At 57.1% G+C, this 16896-nt stretch overlaps 1 protein-coding gene across 5 annotated transcripts in view; it reads left to right on the plus strand.

Annotated features, from left to right (window-relative positions):
• LOC138815410 (meteorin-like protein) overlaps nt 1–15592 on the plus strand; it is a 38784-nt gene extending 23192 nt beyond the window's left edge. For 2 of the 5 annotated variants that reach the window (XM_070004830.1, XM_070004803.1), the window contains exons 2-4: nt 5990–6375; nt 13592–13651; nt 14770–15592. In XM_070004830.1, coding sequence (XP_069860931.1) covers nt 6066–6375; nt 13592–13651; nt 14770–15089 — 690 coding nt within the window. In that variant the 5' untranslated portion in view covers nt 5990–6065 and the 3' untranslated portion in view covers nt 15090–15592. The other 3 variants (XM_070004821.1, XM_070004794.1, XM_070004812.1) reach the window with 3 other exon arrangements.
• Nucleotides 15593–16896: the final 1304 nt, after the last annotated feature.

A 16896-nucleotide genomic window follows, 5' to 3' on the forward strand; every position in this document is an offset into this window, starting at 1 on the left:
GCCGGGGCGGCGGCGGCGGGGCCGGGGCGGCGGGGGCCGGGCCGGCGGGGCCGGGGCGGCGGGGCCGGGGCGGCGGGGCGGCGGGGCCGGGGCGGCGGGGCGGCGGGCGGCGGGGCCGGGGCGGCGGGGCGGCGGGGCGGCGGGGCCGGGGCGGCGGGGCGGCGGGGCGGCGGGGGGCCGGGGCGGCGGGCCGGGCGGGCGGGGCGGCGGGGCCGGGGCGGCGGGGCCGGGGCGGCGGGGCGGCGGGGCCGGGGCGGCGGGGCGGCGGGGCGGCGGGGCCGGGGCGGCGGGGCGGCGGGGCGGCGGGCCGGGGCGGCGGGGCGGCGGGGCGGCGGGGCGGCGGGGCCGGGCGGCGGGGCGGCGGGGCGGCGGGGCCGGGGCGGCGGGATGGCGGTCGGCCGGACGGCCGGGGCCGGCGCCCAGGGGCCTCGCTCCCCGCCCCGGCCCCAGAACAAAAGAGCCCCGCGGCCCCTGCGCCCCGACCCGGGACGCCTGGGGCCGGCGCCGGCCGCCGTCCGCGGGGTGGGTCCGCCCGCTGCGGGCCCGGCCCGGCCCGCGCCCCTCTCCCCACCCGCGAGTCTCCGCCGGCCTTCGGGGTCGCTGCCCGCGGCGGGGCCCCGGCTGCTGCGGCCGCGAGGAGCCGGGCCCGCGCCTGACGAGACTGGGGAGGGCCGGGCCGGGGCTCGCGGGCCCGTGCGTGGGGCGGAGGGCGCGGCTGGCCGAGAGCCCCCGCCTGCCGTGAAGGTCAGGCCGCCCTTGGCAGCCACGCGCCGGCTCCGAGCCCCCGCCCGGCCTCGCGCAGGCTGTGAGGACTTGTGGAAGGACACCAGTCACCAGCGTGGACGTGGATGGACACAGTCACAGGTGTGGACGTGGATGGACACAGTCACAGGTGTAGACGTGGATGGACACAGTCACAGGTGTGGGTGTGGAAGGACTCAGTCACAAGTGTAGACGTGGATGGACACAGTCACATGGACGTGGAAGGACAGTCACAGGTGTGGACGTGGAAGGACACAGTCACAGGTGTGGACATGGAAGGACACAGTCACAGGTGTAGACGTGGATGGACACAGTCACAGGTGTGCACGTGGATGGACACAGTCACAGGTGTGCACATGGATGGACACAGTCACAGGTGTGGACGTGGATGGACACAGTCACAGGTGTGGACGTGGAAGGACACAGTCACAGGTGTGCACATGGATGGACACAGTCACAGGTGTGGACGTGGATGGACACAGTCACAGGTGTGCACGTGGATGGACACAGTCACATGGATGTGGATGGACACAGTCACAGGTGTGGACGTGGATGGACACAGTCACATGGATGTGGATGGACACAGTCACAGGTGTGGACGTGGATGGACACAGTCACAGGTGTGCACGTGGATGGACACAGTCACAGGTGTAGACGTGGATGGACACAGTCACAGGTGTGGACATGGAAGGACACAGTCACAGGTGTGCACGTGGATGGACACAGTCACAGGTGTAGACGTGGATGGACACAGTCACAGGTGTGGACATGGAAGGACACAGTCACAGGTGTGCACGTGGATGGACACAGTCACAGGTGTGGACGTGGATGGACACAGTCACAGGTGTGCACGTGGATGGACACAGTCACATGGATGTGGATGGACACAGTCACAGGTGTGGACGTGGAAGGACACAGTCACAGGTATAGACGTGGATGGACACAGTCACATGGATGTGGATGGACACAGTCACAGGTGTGGACGTGGATGGACACAGTCACAGGCGTGGACGTGGATGGACACAGTCACAGGCGTGGACGTGGAAGGACACAGTCACATGGACGTGGATGGACATCAGTCACAGGTGTGAACGTGGATGGACATCAGTCACAGGCGTGGACATGAATGGACACAGTCACAGGCGTGGACGTGGATGGACGTCAGTCACATGGACATGGAAGGACATAGTCACAGGCGTGGGCGTGGAAGGGAGCACAAGTCACAAGTGTGCTTGGGGGGACCCTCTAGTTTGTTTACGTTACTCAGGATGGACGCCTAGCACACCAGCACTGCTGGCCCTATCCTGCTGTGAAGCTAGTTTTGTGCCTTGGAAGTTGCCAGGTCTGTGGTTTTCTGAGGGTCCTGTGTTGATGTGTGTGGGTCCGCCTGCACTTGGGACAGCCCTCAGGGTACCGTATCGGCAGGGTGCCTCTAAAGTCCAGGGTCCTGGTCTGATGGGAAGATGTGTGTGAGAGAGAGAGACAGAGAGAGAGGGAGACAGAGAGACAGAGAGAGAGGGAGAGAGAGGGAGAGAGAGGGGATTTCAGTGAAGCTGGTTTTCCAAGAAGGCTGGGGATTGAGTTGATATAGGTCCAGGCTCTAGGTCAGCAGTACCCAGGTTTCTGAGGAAACCATAAAACCACAATCCCCCTCCCTCCCCCCCTCCTCCCCAAGACTCCTGCCATTGGGGTTGAACGGTGAGATCGAGCCCTGGCTCCTGATAGATAGCACAACACTGCCATCTCCCCCAGCAGAAATCCCCGTGCCTGGCAGAGCCTGAGCTTCTGAGTAGGGGTGGAGCTGGTGCCTGCACAGAGCTGGCTGCCAGCCTCTGATACCAGTTCTGTTTGGGGACTGCCCTTCCCCTAATGGCAGTTAGCTGCCTTCTCACAGCCTCTGCTGGTGAACCAGTGCACCCCATCCCAGGGCCTTGGAGTGCCCTGCCCTAGTGAATCAGAAACAGAAATCTAATCCTTGTCCTGTGAGCCAGAGGTTCCTGCAAGAGCTGACCTCCTTTCTGTGCTGTCAGAAGCCTGTGTGACTGGAGGCTACCTTCCAGGAGTTTGTCCCACGTCCCAGCCCAGGACCTGTGCAGCCTGCATCCAGTCTACCTGGATTTTCCCCATCACTGTCACCACGCTCCTGCTCTCTTACAAACCCAGAGCTTGGCAGAGGGCAACTGCAGTGGACCTGGGAGCTTTGGGCACGAGTGAGGGCATAAATAAGGCTCCCTTGTCTTGAAGTCACAAACCCACTTATCAGAATATTTCACACATCAGCTGACTTACTGAGGAGTGAGCTGGTGAGCTTGCCAGCTCCATGGTGTTTATGACTTTTTATGATCTGTTCCCGAAGCCAACACAGGGTGGAGCGAACCTCAAAATGCTGGTGGATTCTGGCCTCTGTTAGGAAGGGAGGTGCTCCGTATGTCTTTGGCCACTCACATCAGATGTGTGGATGCTTCTGGGTGTTTCCAAGAAATCAGGTGTGAGATTTTGAAATCTTGGCCTAGGGAACAGGTTCAGTGCCCCAATCTTTATTAGTTGGTGGCCATAAAGGTGGACTATGGACTTTCCACTCTATCAGCAAGAGCACAGTAGGTGTGGTCACACATTGGCTCTCTCCGGCTAGGTGGGGACTGGGGTGGCAAACCTTATCAGCAGAACCTTTTGGTTTCACCCTTGACAGAAAGCCTTTCTGGCCTTCGTCTTGTGCTGGTGACTGGGGCTGCTGGGCTGGGGATGGGTGTGAGTCCACCACCACCGTACCACTTCCTCATGCAGCACCAACGTGTGTGTCCACCTGGATCCGGACCATCCTGGCTAACTTTAAAGAAGTACCTTGGGCTGGGATATAGCTGAGTTGTATAGTGTTTGTCTGGTGTGTGCCAGGGCATGTTTCATCCCTTGTATATGCACACCTGTGTGTACATACATGCATGCAAAAGCAGCATTCATTTAGCTTAATCCACAATCAAATCTGCATTGTCAGTTTTATAAAGTGGACTAGAATGAGTTTTGTCTATAATTTTATCAACAGCGGAATGCAGTTACCTTATTTGGGGGTAGTTAGCACATCACCTGCACCTCATAAAAGATGGTAAAATCTTCTTGCACACAACTGTTAAAGTTGTATTCCCTTTTGCAGTTGTAGCAACTGTAACAGACATTTTTTTCCGGTCTTCTGTGATTCTAGATATATCTGGGTCAAGAGATTTGGGAGCAGTAGGTGCTGCAGGGAACCAGCGTGGACCATTTGTCAACGATCCGTCAGTTCCCAGGGGTTGTTTGTCAGAATAGGTCATGTGCATCACGTGCTATTGGACTTAACGCGCAAAGCTCTCCAGCCAAATATCTAAGTCAATTCTGATGGAAGAGGAACAACCACTGGTGCTGGGACGGGCACAGGCCCTTTCTAGATGCAAGTGTAAGTTAGGTAACAGGCCTCTGTTCTTGTGAGTGTCCCTTCTTTTGTTCCTCCTGCATAAACGGAGCCTGGTGGACATCCCAGGTGATGCACGTGGCTGTAGGCTCATGTGGCTATTGGGACAGCAGCCCTCAGGCTAAGTTCCTTGTCCCCAGGGTCCGTTGGACTGGATATGGGGGGAGACTGGGCTTTTCTGCTTCTCCTTCATTGTACAGGTCACGGATGCCCTCAAAAGTGTGTAGAGCCTCTGATGTAGTGTCCTCTTCCTCTCTATCCTCAGGACCTCTGACAGGGAGGAGAGGCCTGTGGCTGGTGGCCTTATTTGGGAGAGTTGAGTCTGGGCTTAGGCTGGGTGTTAGCTGTCCCTTGATGTTGGAGGTAGGAGGAGGAGCACAACAATTAGGTTTGCTTTGGCTGCAAAAGGACAGGGCTGATTATAGCCGTGTGTGTCAGCCACTCAACATTTAGTCTAATTTTCACATAGCACTATAATCGCACCCATCCGAACATAGGTGTCAGATGAGTTTGTGTGAGTTTTATTGACTGTAATTAGTAAGCTTGCTCTGTATGTGTGGCCCGAGTAGCCAAGTTGCTGCTCATGACCCAGGGCCTTGTGGGGGTGAGGAGAGAAGGTCAGGAGGGAGTTCTTCCTCCAGGCTTCCTTCTGATGTGGTCTGCGAGGTAACTTGCAGCCCCAGCTTGCAGCCGTTCTTGTATTAAAAGTGAGATTTAGGGGCCTGGCTGAGTCACTAGCAGTAAATGCATACCATATGTTGTGCATTTTCTCCCAAGTAGAATGGGTTTCTGGGATCTCACTCAGGCTGGGCTCTGGATTTAGCCTTATTTATTTCACATAAAAATCCTAAGAATGTGGGTGAACCTGTCTGAGATCTGCTCAGAACCAAATTTCATGGGATAAACTCTTAGCTGAAGTCACTGGTTTCAATGTAGTCCCACTTGTGGTTATGACGTAACTGTTATCCACAGTCTGATATTTGCATTAACTTTTGGGCAGAGGAAACTTCAGCGTTTTTGGTCATTTCAATTTCTTGAAAACAGACCTGTCCTTTTTAGGACCTGCCTCACAGAGGGTGTAGAATAGTGCATCTGCTTTTGTCTATTTAAGAGTAGAATCACCTTGTTACTTTAGAAATTTCCGTCTGAAGATCTTCCTTCCTTTTGTCCTGGAAATTCTCCCTGTCCCCACCTAAGGGAGGACATTTCCTTTGTTCTCATAGTGGATCTTGTCTTAATGACATTTGAGCTTATTTAAATATTATGATTGGCAATGCAAGGACTTACAGCTTAGAAATGAATGAAAAATGGTCAAATTATCACCTTGAGGATGTTATGAATAATCCTCTGCCCTCCCAGCTGGTGTAGAAGCCGTTCTGTGGAGCAGTGTCATTGCTACTGGTCACCTCCTATAGCAGCCATAATGCATAGTACCCATAACATAGAGCGTCAGTAACAAGAATCCAAGCCTTTGTTTTTCTTGACCATCCTGGGAATCTGTATCATCGTTCTGCTGTTCTGCTCTTTTGGGTGATTTGCTGACCTTGACTCTTGGAGCAGATTCATTGGAAGGGACTGAGTGGGAGAGGCCATATAGCAATGAGCAGCACCATGCTGCTGTCTCCATCTTGGCTTGGGGCCTGAGCACCTGAGGCAGGTGGCAGGCAAGTGTGAATGGTTCTTGTGGGCATTTCCCTCTCGGTCCTCCCCTGGGGAAGGCTCCATACAGGATGTCAGGAGCCTCGACGCGAGGGCTTGAGCTTACGCTGTCCCCTTTTCCCACAGTGGGCTGACCCACGAGGCGCACAGCAAGGATGTGGAGCAGGTGTATCTGCGCTGCTCGGCTGGCTCTGTGGAGTGGATGTACCCGACCGGGGCCCTCATCGTCAACCTGCGGCCCAACACCTTCTTGCCATCCAGACACCTCACGGTGTGCATCAAGCCCTTCAGGGACTCCTCAGGCGCCAATATTTACTTGGAAAAAACTGGAGAGCTGAGACTGCTGGTGCAGGACGGGGCCAGCGAGGCTGGCCAGGTGCGGTGTTTCGGGCTGCAGCAGGGCGGCCTGTTCGTGGAGGCTACGCGCCCGCAGGACATTAGCAGAAGGATCACAGGCTTCCAGTATGAGCTGATGAGCAGACACAGCAGCCCTGACCTGCACGCGCGCTCTGGTGAGTGGCACGGCCGTCCTCGCACACACACGCGTGCACACACACACACACACTCACACGCGCGCTCTGGTGAGTGGCACAGCCATCCTCACACACACACACACACACACACACGCTCTGGTGAGTGGCACGGCCATCCTCACCCACCCACCCACACACACTCACACACGCGCTCTGGTGAGTGGCACAGCCATCCTCACCCACACACACACGCGCTCTGGTGAGTGGCACGGCCGTCCTCACACACACACACACACACACACACACACACACACACACACGCTCTGGTGAGTGGCACAGCCATCCTCACACACACACACACACACACACACACGCTCTGGTGAGTGGCATGGCCATCCTCACCCACACACACACACACACACACACACACACACACACACACGCTCTGGTGAGTGGCACAGCCATCCTCACACACACACACGCGCGCGCGCTCTGGTGAGTGGCACAGCCATCCTCACACACACACAAGCACTCTGGTGAGTGGCACGGCCGTCCACACACACACACACACTGGTGAGTGGCACGGCCATCCTCACACGCACACACATACACACACACACACACACGCTCTGGTGAGTGGCACAGCCATCCACACACACACACACACACACACACACACACACACACACACACACGTGTGCGCTCTGGTGAGTGGCACAGCCGTCCACACACACACACACACGCTCTGGTGAGTGGCACAGCCGTCCACACACACACACACACACACACACACACACACGCTCTGGTGAGTGGCACGGCCACACACACACACACAAACACACACACACACACACACACACACACACACACACACACACCACGCTCTGGTGAGTGGCTTATGAAGGGGCTGCCTTGTGGATTTTCAGGAGCATTCCAATGGTTTCCTGCCCTCTCCTCTGCTCCCCATTGAGACACTTTCCTGTCTGTGGCTTGGCCATGCAGGTTTGCCTCTAGATCCTTGTGAGTGTCCCCTCATGGGGTGGTGTGAGGTCTGTGTGTGGGTGTTGGACCTACAAATGAAACCACTTTTGAAATACAACCTTTCCAACCAAAATCCCATTTGAAAATAACACCATATCTGATCGATGGTGTACTTTGGGCCACGCCAGCTTTAGGAACCTGTTTGTGTTGATCATCCAAAAGTATGCATGTATGTGTGGGACCAACAGTGATCCTGAGAATGGCTTAGTATCCTGGCTCCTAAGGGACTGGCTATAATTATTTGAGGTGGTGCTTTTTTCCCTTCCATCTGGCCTACACACTGGCTGTGTATTTTTGTATCTGCCACAGCCCTGAAATACTGAGTTCTGGGTAGAGACCAAGGCTGATCTACAGCCCAGAGCTGTGAGATCCCCGAGTATGGGGGCCAGTCACAGGTCCCAGAGGCTTTCTTTTCTTTTCTTTTCTTTTCTTTTTTTGTCGGTCGTGGGGCCTGAACTCTGGGCCTGGGCGCTGTCCCCCAGCTCTTCAGCTCAAGGCTAGTGCACTACCATGTGAGCCACAGTGCCATTTCTGGCCTTTTCTGCTTATGTGGTGCTGAGGAATTGAACCCAGGGCCTCATGCATGCAAGGCATGCACTCTACCACTGAGCTACTTCCCAGCCCCCAGGGGCTTTCTGTGGATGCACATTTGTTAGGAATCAAACTAACTTGAGGACTCAGGGAAAGCAGGTCTGCTCCTGGTCTGCGGAACAGAGGTCTGAGTCTGTATGAAGGGTTTCCCATGTGCAGAGGAGACAACAGTGCCTGGTCCTGGTGTGAACAGGTGGGCAGTGGAGGGAGACAGATGTGGTGGGGAGCCTCCCGGAGGAGGTGGGGACCCAGGTGAGGGCCAGTTCAGAAAGCCACTCCAAGGCCGCATGGCCGATGTAGCTTTTGATGGGACACGTGTGGATCAGGAGATCGTGGACAGGCAGATGGGGAGTGCGTGTGTTACATGGTATCTGCGGACGGTTGCGCTATAGGAACTATGTGGGAGGACACCAGGGGTCAGCAGCCTTGGCCTTCAGCAGGGGAGGGGAGGGCCACTCCTGTGTGACCCATCAGGGGCCGAGTTTTGTCATGTGTCAGTAGCTATGGTGGGTGGATGAGCTGGAAGAGAGGAGGTTGCCTTGCTCTGGGCACCCAGAGATAGACTCACAATAAAAACAAAATCTGGAATAATCTGAGTACGTCATTCAGTCTCTGAAGTGAGCCTGTTAACTGGAGGCAGTTGTGCGCTTTACTTGAAGTGCTGACTGGTCCTACAGACTTTCTCCTGGTCATGTGTTCTATGCAGCTGAGCTCTGTTTCTGTGCAACATGACTTGTAGTAGCTCTGGGTATACTCCATTGCTTTGCACACCTGGACACTCCTGTCTGTAGGGGGCATTTCTTATGGCCCAGGATGACTGGCAGAGCTGAGGGGCTCTCCTCCTCTCCTGTGCCTGTCCCTTGCCGCCTGCCCCCCCCCATGGGAGCTGGGGGTCTCAGGGAAGGAGTGGCCCTGGTATGGGCAACTGGTCTCTGTTCTGTCTGTGGGGTCTCCCACACTGCAGACCCTTCACAGGACAGCACCCCAAAGTGAGCTATGTCGAATCTATGTCTGTTACTCTGCCATGTCTGAGCCAGGAACTCGGGTTCTCTTGTTACCCTGCAGGCTTCCCCCGTAGTCCGAGAGTGCCTGAAATTGAGCCTTACGTGGTTCTGAGTCCCGAGGGTGTTTGACTTTGTTTGAGGGTCACAACCAGGTGGTGACCCTTAGAACTCGGGACAGGGATCCAGGCTCAGGTGTACTACAAGACAGGGATCCAGGCTCAGGTGTACTACAGGACCGGGATCCAGGTTCAGGTGTACTACAGGACAGGGATCCAGGCTCAGGTGTACTACAGGACAGGGATCCAGGCTCAGGTGTACTACAGGACAGGGATCCAGGCTCAGGTGTACTACAGGACAGGGATCCAGGCTCAGGTGTACTACAGGACAGGGATCCAGGCTCAGGTGTACTACAGGACAGGGATCCAGGCTCAGGTGTACTACAGGACAGGGATCCAGGCTCAGGTGTACTACAGGACAGGGATCCAGGCTCAGGTGTACACAGGTTTTGGGGGCTGGGCCTAGCCCTGGCATCTCTCCCACACTCCCAGGGGTTACCTTTCCTGCTGGGGGCACCGTCAGGGCCTCTTCCTACTGGCCTCGGGTCAGGGAAGCCCATAGGCTTCTCTCCCCAGGGCATTTGGCTTTAATGTGGGGTTGGGGGTTACTAAGCCTCTAATGCCTAAGGAATGGGTATGTAATGTGGAATGTTGGCGTCAGCCATCTGGCAGCAGGACATCGCCTTCCCCGGGCCCGGCTGGCCCCTGAGCACTCATTGTCCAGCACCAGGCTTTCCCTCATCTGTTCTGGTCCACGTTTCAGCTGCAGGAGGCTTGATAGAATCTAGAGCCTGGGAAGTACAAGCCTGTCAAGACAGTGCATGCGTGGTTGTCTTAGGTACATTGCTTTAGATGGTCCCAGCCGAACTTGCAGATGAATAGGAAGTCTCTTGTGCTGTCTCAAGAGAACTGAGCTGCCATTGGCTTGAACCCAGACAACTGTGTGTGTGTGCTTGAGTGTGTTCAGGTGTGTTCCCATGAGCCTTGCTTCCCACCCTTTGAGAAGGAAACCTGCTGCTGTTCCTGATGGTCCTCCCAGAGTGCCAATGTGGCATTGCATAGTCGGCTTCCAGAGACACACTGACGCCAGAAGACCAGAGCACAGGTGCAGACTGCTCCTCCAAGGACACGGACACGGGTCCTGCTGGAAGTGACCCTGGTCCTGCGGAAAATAGGATTTGGCCACCAGCAGAAGGTGCTGCCCCATTATGTCACAGCACATGAGCAGTGCAGCACCCTCTGATGCTGAGAGGTAGTCAGCAGGGTGTCAGACAGCATGCACCCACCACCAGCTCCAGAAAACCAGGCCAGTAGGCTGGCCCAAGGTCAGCTGGGGTTGCCCTCCCTTTGCCCTGGCCCAGCCCCCTGGGGAAATGAGGGTGGCTGCTGGCTCCAGGAACAGGTGCAGCAGAGGTAAGCTGGGCTTCTGCTGTGCAGTGCTGTGTGTCGGCTCAGGAGCTGGGCTGCTTCTGTGCAGTGCTGTGTGTCTGCTCAGGAGCTGGGCTTCTGCTGTGCAGTGCTGTGTGTCGGCTCAGGAGCTGGGCTTCTGCTGTGCAGTGCTGTGTGTCGGCTCAGGAGCTGGGCTTTCTGTGCAGTGCTGTGTGTCGGCTCAGGAGCTGGGCTTTCTGTGCAGTGCTGTGTGTCGGCTCAGGAGCTGGGCTTTCTGTGCAGTGCTGTGTGTCGGCTCAGGACCTGACTTCTGCTGTGCAGTGCTGTGTGTCGGCTCAGGACCTGACTTCTGCTGTGTGCTGGGGTTTGTGGCTGGCACTTTGAGAGGCTTGGCTCACTCCTGATGAAGGAGGTTGTAGTGACAGTGGCATTTTAGAGTGGCTGGAGAGGCAGGGGCAGGAAGCTGACATTCTTTGCATTTTCATTGCCTACGCTGACTCACAGACTTACTGGGAGGGCTGGTCCTGCAGCCGCGGGCTGCCTCCCTAGCCCCTTGCAAACCTGCTCTGCTTGCTGGGCCTGCGCGACCAGCCGAGCCTCTTAGACTGCTTGGCACAAGTTCTCCTTCAGGGGCTCAGAGTCCCATCAGGGGTGGCCTCGGTGGGAGTGAGGGCTAGTGGCCAAGCCTCAACATAGAAAAGAAATCTCACTGTTCATTCTTCCCAAAGCCTCGCGCTTCTCTGGTCATCGAGTTCTTCCTGGTCTCGGGCTGCTTTCAGGCGGGTGCAATTACCCTGTAATTACTTTTCATTTTAAACCTCTTTTGAGGAGGCGTTGGCTTCCTTCGCAGGATGCAGGTTCCAGGCAGGGGCTGACTATCCTTGGTTTATCCTCACCCAGGTGCGGTGACATTGAAGAGCTTGGGTCTCAGATTGCTAGGCTGCCTTCCACCTCTGCCTACATCTCACCTCACTCCGGTAAAGCAGCTGCGCATATCACCGGTCACTGGCTGCCCTGGGAGCCCCACGGGGTATCGCCATGCGGAGTTTCCCTTTGGGGCTTGTGTGTGTTAATCACCTGGCTGTGCTCTGCAGCGCTGCCTGGCCGCTGGCTTCCTCGGCCTGCGAGCAGTTCTGCCCGTGCTTTCTCTCCGCCTCTCCTCGTCCCATCCTCTCTGCCCTCACTTGGTCGGCAGGTGTCTCCTGGAGGTCCCTCTGACTTGCCTTTCTCCTGGCTTGTTTCACGTTATGCGCGTTCCTAAGTAGTTTCTGATGTGTCTACCTGGGCATCTGGGAGATGTGACACCAGGTGTCCACAACCCGCACTCCATTGCCCCTGTGAACCCCGCTCGGATTCACGTGGAGTCCACACTGAGTTTCTGTGACGTTGCACCGCACTCTGAGGCTCAGAAGAGGAACGGGTCTAGGGTGCACTTCGTTAGCTCAGCCTTCCGTGGCACCGGCACACCGAGGCCCGTGCGCCCCAAGCAAAAGTTGCAGGAAGGGGTTCTCGTGTGCTGGGACGTGGAAGGTTGGCATAACTAGGTTTCCAGGGGCTGGCTGTGGCCACACCACAGAGAGAATTGTCGGTTTGGGGGCCGGTGGTAAGACAGGCACAGATCTTTGATAGGCTGTACTGACACCAGCAGGTTGTTCTTGTTCTGCAGCTTTTCCTTTCTCTGATAACAGCAAAGTGCTGGCAGGTGGGAAACTGGTGAGTCAGCAAGGTTCAGCCCAGGAGTCACCGCCCTGGCTGGCTGGAGCAATACCCAAGGCCGGGGCCCTGGGCACACGATCCCAGGGTACCACCGTGCGCTATGGCTGCCCAAGGCACTGCAAAGCCAGGGCCTTGTCTCTGGTCTCCTCTGCCCCACGGATCCTGGCAACTTCAGATCCTGGAAGGCCCCCTGAGCTCTTGCCGGTGTAGGAACATGGAGGTGCCCACATATGGGCTGAGCTGGGTCCCTCGAACCCCATCACCAGCTGGGGAGGTGGCTGTCCAGCCCATGAGCTGACCGGTGGGCTTCTCTGAGGGCCTGGGAGCCCTAAGGTGAGGGTTGCCCCTGCAGCGGGGCCTTGTCTCACTGAGATTCCACTCCTCAGAGTTTCTCTCAAGAGAGTTTGGGCCCTAAGCTAGAAACAGAAGGCAGAGGCCTTGCAATTGAAACCAGAGCAACTATAAAATGTGCGTTTTTGTCAGATCTACTCTGGAGTAAAGGGAGGCCCTGTCTTCAGGAGAGTGTGGAGCTGGAGTTTCTGTTCCACATCAGGGGAAGTAGGTAAACGGCAGGGTGAGGGAAGGGCGGGGGGGCCGTCCATTCCAGGAGGGTGTGGTGTAAGGGGCTGACTGGCAAGGGGGCTTCTTCGGAGAAGACACAAGCTTCTCTGGGTGCTATGCAGGAAGTCAGGTCTCGGGTCACGGGGGGCTCTGCGCATAGAGCTCAGTGTGAAAGGCTTTCTGAGACCAGGCAGAGCCTAGGGAAGGGGCTGAGCTGAGGCCCCGGCCCGAGGCCTGTGCCTAGTGGCAAGGAGCTACCTCCAGGTTCATGACCTTCTTTGTGAACCTCCATGTTGTTGTCGGTCCTTCTAAGCAGCGCCAGGAGCTAATGGACCCTCCTTTTGGGTGTAGCTGCAGGGGCGCTGCAGGGGTACACATTGATGCTTTAGATGTCTACTCTTGAGGAAGCTGCTGGTGTTGGTGAAGTGAGTGTGGAGTCTTGGAGAGGGGGACTTGGTTGGCTGATCTAGAGACTGCGTCTTGGAGTTGGTGTTGGCTTTGGGTTGGTTTTTAGTTTGGGCCAGGCAAGTAAAAGTGACTTCTAAGTGAGTGGTGGTGTTGCCTCTCTGGCACAAGTATGCTAACAAGGTAGGTGAGCGTAGGCACAGAGTCCTCCTTTCTGAAGTCTTCCTTGTTTCTAGGGCACATGGTCACATGGCCGCAGTGCTGGCCCTTTGGGCAGGTAGGGCCAAGGGTCCCCCGGAGTCAGTCTTTGGTGTGGCAGGGTCCCTCTGTGGTATGCCCTTCAGCGCCGGTGGGCTGGAGCTGGCCACAGAGGTCTGACGTGTCTGTGCGCCACGTGCAGGCCCTGGTGGCCACCTTCTGCCGTGTTGGGGCCGAGAGGGTCCATGGCTCATGTTGTCCAGCGGTGTCCTCACTCTGTTTTCTCCTCCTTAGCTCCTTGCAGACCTTGCAGTGACACGGAGGTCCTCCTTGCTATTTGCACCAGTGACTTCGGTGAGTAGGCCTTCCTGGCCCTCCTCTCGTTCTAGTGGGGAGGGAGGGCTCCATCTGCATGCAGGGTCTCCAGCTGGGGCTCTGGAGGCTTCCCTGGCTGGCACTGGCTCATGGTGTGGGGTGTGGGGAGAGTTAGCTGAAGCCACTGGATGTGTGGTCCCCTCGTAATCACAGGGAAAGATGCTTTTCTGCACATCACCAGGGCAGGGAGAGCTGGAGTTGGTGTCAGCCGTTCTCAAGTGTGCTTCAGTTGTGCCCAGGAGCTCACGGTCAGAGTTCTCTTAGCAGTATTCTGTGAATGGCGTCCTGTGGGCCTCCCGTGCTGGTCAGAGCCTGGCCCCACCCTTCTGCAGTCGCCAGGCAGCTGAGGGACACAGGCCCCTTGCCTTCCACGTGGGTACCAGCCTGGGACAGGCTGGGTAGTGCTCGCTGTCCTGCTGGGGTGGTGGCCGTGCTCAGCTGGACCTGCTGTCCCTGGGCCAGCTCCAGAGCCCAGGCAGAAGAAGGCTTCTTGCTGTTCTGCTCTCCACGCCTGTCTGGGCTCAGGAGCCGGGCAGGGGCCTCGCAGTAAAGCCCTGCTGTAGGCCCTCCCTGCCCCATCCCTTCCTGTAGCCTTGTCATTTGACAGGACATGGAGCTGCCGAGCCTTGTGAGCCGCTGTGTGTGTTTTCTTGTTCTTATCAGCAGCCTAGGTATGCAGCATGACTCAAGCCATGGCCCCGATGGAGAGTTGTCTCTGGTACCTGATGGTACCGGCATCAGGACAGCGGATTCTCCCTGTGTCCTATCCCCCAGGACTGGGGTCTAAACTCAGGGCCTTACGCTTACTTGGCTGGCACTCTGTCACTCGAGCTACACCTCCAGCCCGGTGCTTTTGGAGATGAAATCTCATGGGCCTTTCTGCCCTGCTAGCTTCAAATGGTGATCCCCTGGATCGCAGTCTCCTGAGTAGCGAGGATCCGGGGTATGAGCTGCTAGTACCCAACAGCATTAGCAGAGTTCAGGTGCAGCTCCTGGTTTCTGAGGCCTGTGGTGGCCCAGGATGTGTACAGAGCCATGAGCCTCCGTGACTAGCCCTGCCCAGGGGACCTGCTGACCTGTCTCTCCTTCCTCCACAGTGGTCCGTGGCTCTATCCAGGAAGTCACCCACGTGCCAGAGCACCAGGAGTCCATCATCCACCTGAAGGTGAACAGACTCCACCGGCAGAAGAGCAGGGTTTTCCAGCCAGCGCCTGAGGGCAGTGGCCCCTGGCAGGGCCTGGTCACAACACTGCTGGAATGTGGTGTGCGGCCAGGGCCTGGAGACTTCCTCTTTACTGGCCACGTGCACTTTGGAGAGGCCCGGCTTGGCTGTGCCCCGCGCTTCAGTGACTTCCAAAGGATGTACAGGGACGCAAAGGTGCAGGGGCTGAACCCCTGCGAGATCAGCACAGAGTGACTGCAGGGTGGCCACGGGCGCTTTCTGCCCTCTCCTAATGTGCCATCGCGCGAATCCTGGTGTGGGCCGCAGGCTGGCGCTGAAGGCCAGGGGCTCAGCCTGGCCTAGTTCTCAAGCCTCGGAGGTACAAGCTGCTCTGACCCAAGGAGGGCTCAGCCACGGGTGCCCTGACCGATGTGGAAATGCTGTGAAGTGCAAACTAAGTTATTATATTTTTTTGTAAAAAAGAAATGTGCATAGGAAACAAACGTGTGTTGAAGATGCCTTGGCGGCCACTTCCTGCACTTTCAAACCATTTGGTGTGGGTGTCTCTGGGGGTGGGCCGGTGATGGCGATGGTCACCAGGCTTTGGGGAAGGCCTGGGTGCCCTCCAACGCCGTGACAGAGGGAGCACATTTTTTCTCTCATTTGGTTTTGCTCTTAAGGAATGAGCTTTGCAGCTGTGGTCCTCCTGGGCTGCAGGCAGGTTCTATTGCAGAGAATAAAGGTCAGGTTCTGCCACAGCCAGTGTCTGCGTCCACCCACCAGCCAGGAGCAGTCAGGCCGGCCCTTGCCCGGCGCAGGCGGGCATGTGGGCACAGGCGGGCACGTGGGCTGGTGGCTGTGTGAGCACTTCCCTCTGTCTTGACCCTGTCCTGACCCAGCTGCCCCAAGTCTCTGGACACCGAGCTCCTGGGTCGGGCTGGGGTCAATGTCCTTCGTGTCCTCAGAGAGTTACTTTTTCACAAACTGGGTTTAAACTGCAGACCTTCATTGTACCATCTGGAGTCCCAGGTCCAGTCAGGGTGAGGGCAGGAATGGAGGTGTTCCTTATCCCTGAGGGTGCATTCAGGTGTCTTCGGCTCTTGGCCACATCCCTCCAGTCTTGGCCTCCCTGTCACAGGGCTTCTGCCCTGTGTGCATCTGTTTCCCAAATTTCCCTCTTATGAGATCACAAGAATTGGATTTAGGGTTGACCTCCCGATTGATGTGATTACCTCTGCCAGGACCTCATTTCCAACTAAGACAGGTGGACATGAAACTTGGTGGGGAGAATTTTCACTCCAGTGTAGGGGGTTGGGCAGCAGGGAGTGGGCAACTAAACTCCCAAACCTTGCTTCTCCCTATGAATCAGGTGTTCCTTCTTGTGCAGTGGCTGAAGCAAAGGGGACTCTAGGAGAGGCCAGGGCAGCCGGGGAGCCATGTGGACTCACTGAGGACCTGGTTACACTGGGTGGTCTGAGTGGAGGCTGCACTGGCTCAGGTGTGAGCTGGCTCAGGTGTGAGCTGGCTCAGGTGTATGCTGGCTCAGGTGTGAGCTGACACAGGTGTGAGCTGGCTCAGGTGTGAGCTGGCTCAGGTGTGTGCTGGCTCAGGTGTGAGCTGGCTCAGGTGTATGCTGGCTCAGGTGTGAGCTGGCTCAGCAGTGTGCTGGCTCAGGGGTGTGCTGGCTCAGGGGTGTGCTGGCTCAGGTGTGAGCTGGCTCAGGGGTGTGCTGGCTCAGGTGTGTGCTGGCTCAGGTGTGAGCTGGCTCAGGTGTGAGCTGGCTCAGCGGTGTGCTGGCTCAGGGGTATGCTGGCTCAGGTGTGAGCTGGCTCAGCGGTGTGCTGGCTCAGGGGTGTGCTGGCTCAGGTGTGTGCTGGCTCAGGTGTGAGCTGGCTCAGGGGTGAGCTGGCTCAGGTGTGAGCTGGCTCAGCGGTGTGCTGGCTCAGCGGTGTGCTAGCTCAGGTGTGAGCTGGCTCAGCGGTGTGCTGGCTAAGGTGTGAGCTGGCTCAGCAGTGTGCTGGCTCAGCAGTGTGCTGGCTCAGGGGTGTGCTGGCTCAGGTGT

This window comes from Dipodomys merriami, unplaced genomic scaffold, assembly GCF_024711535.1.
Source record: "Dipodomys merriami isolate MVZ:Mamm:240054 unplaced genomic scaffold, mDipMer1.0.p SCAF_1091, whole genome shotgun sequence".
Taxonomy (NCBI): Eukaryota; Metazoa; Chordata; class Mammalia; order Rodentia; family Heteromyidae; genus Dipodomys; species Dipodomys merriami.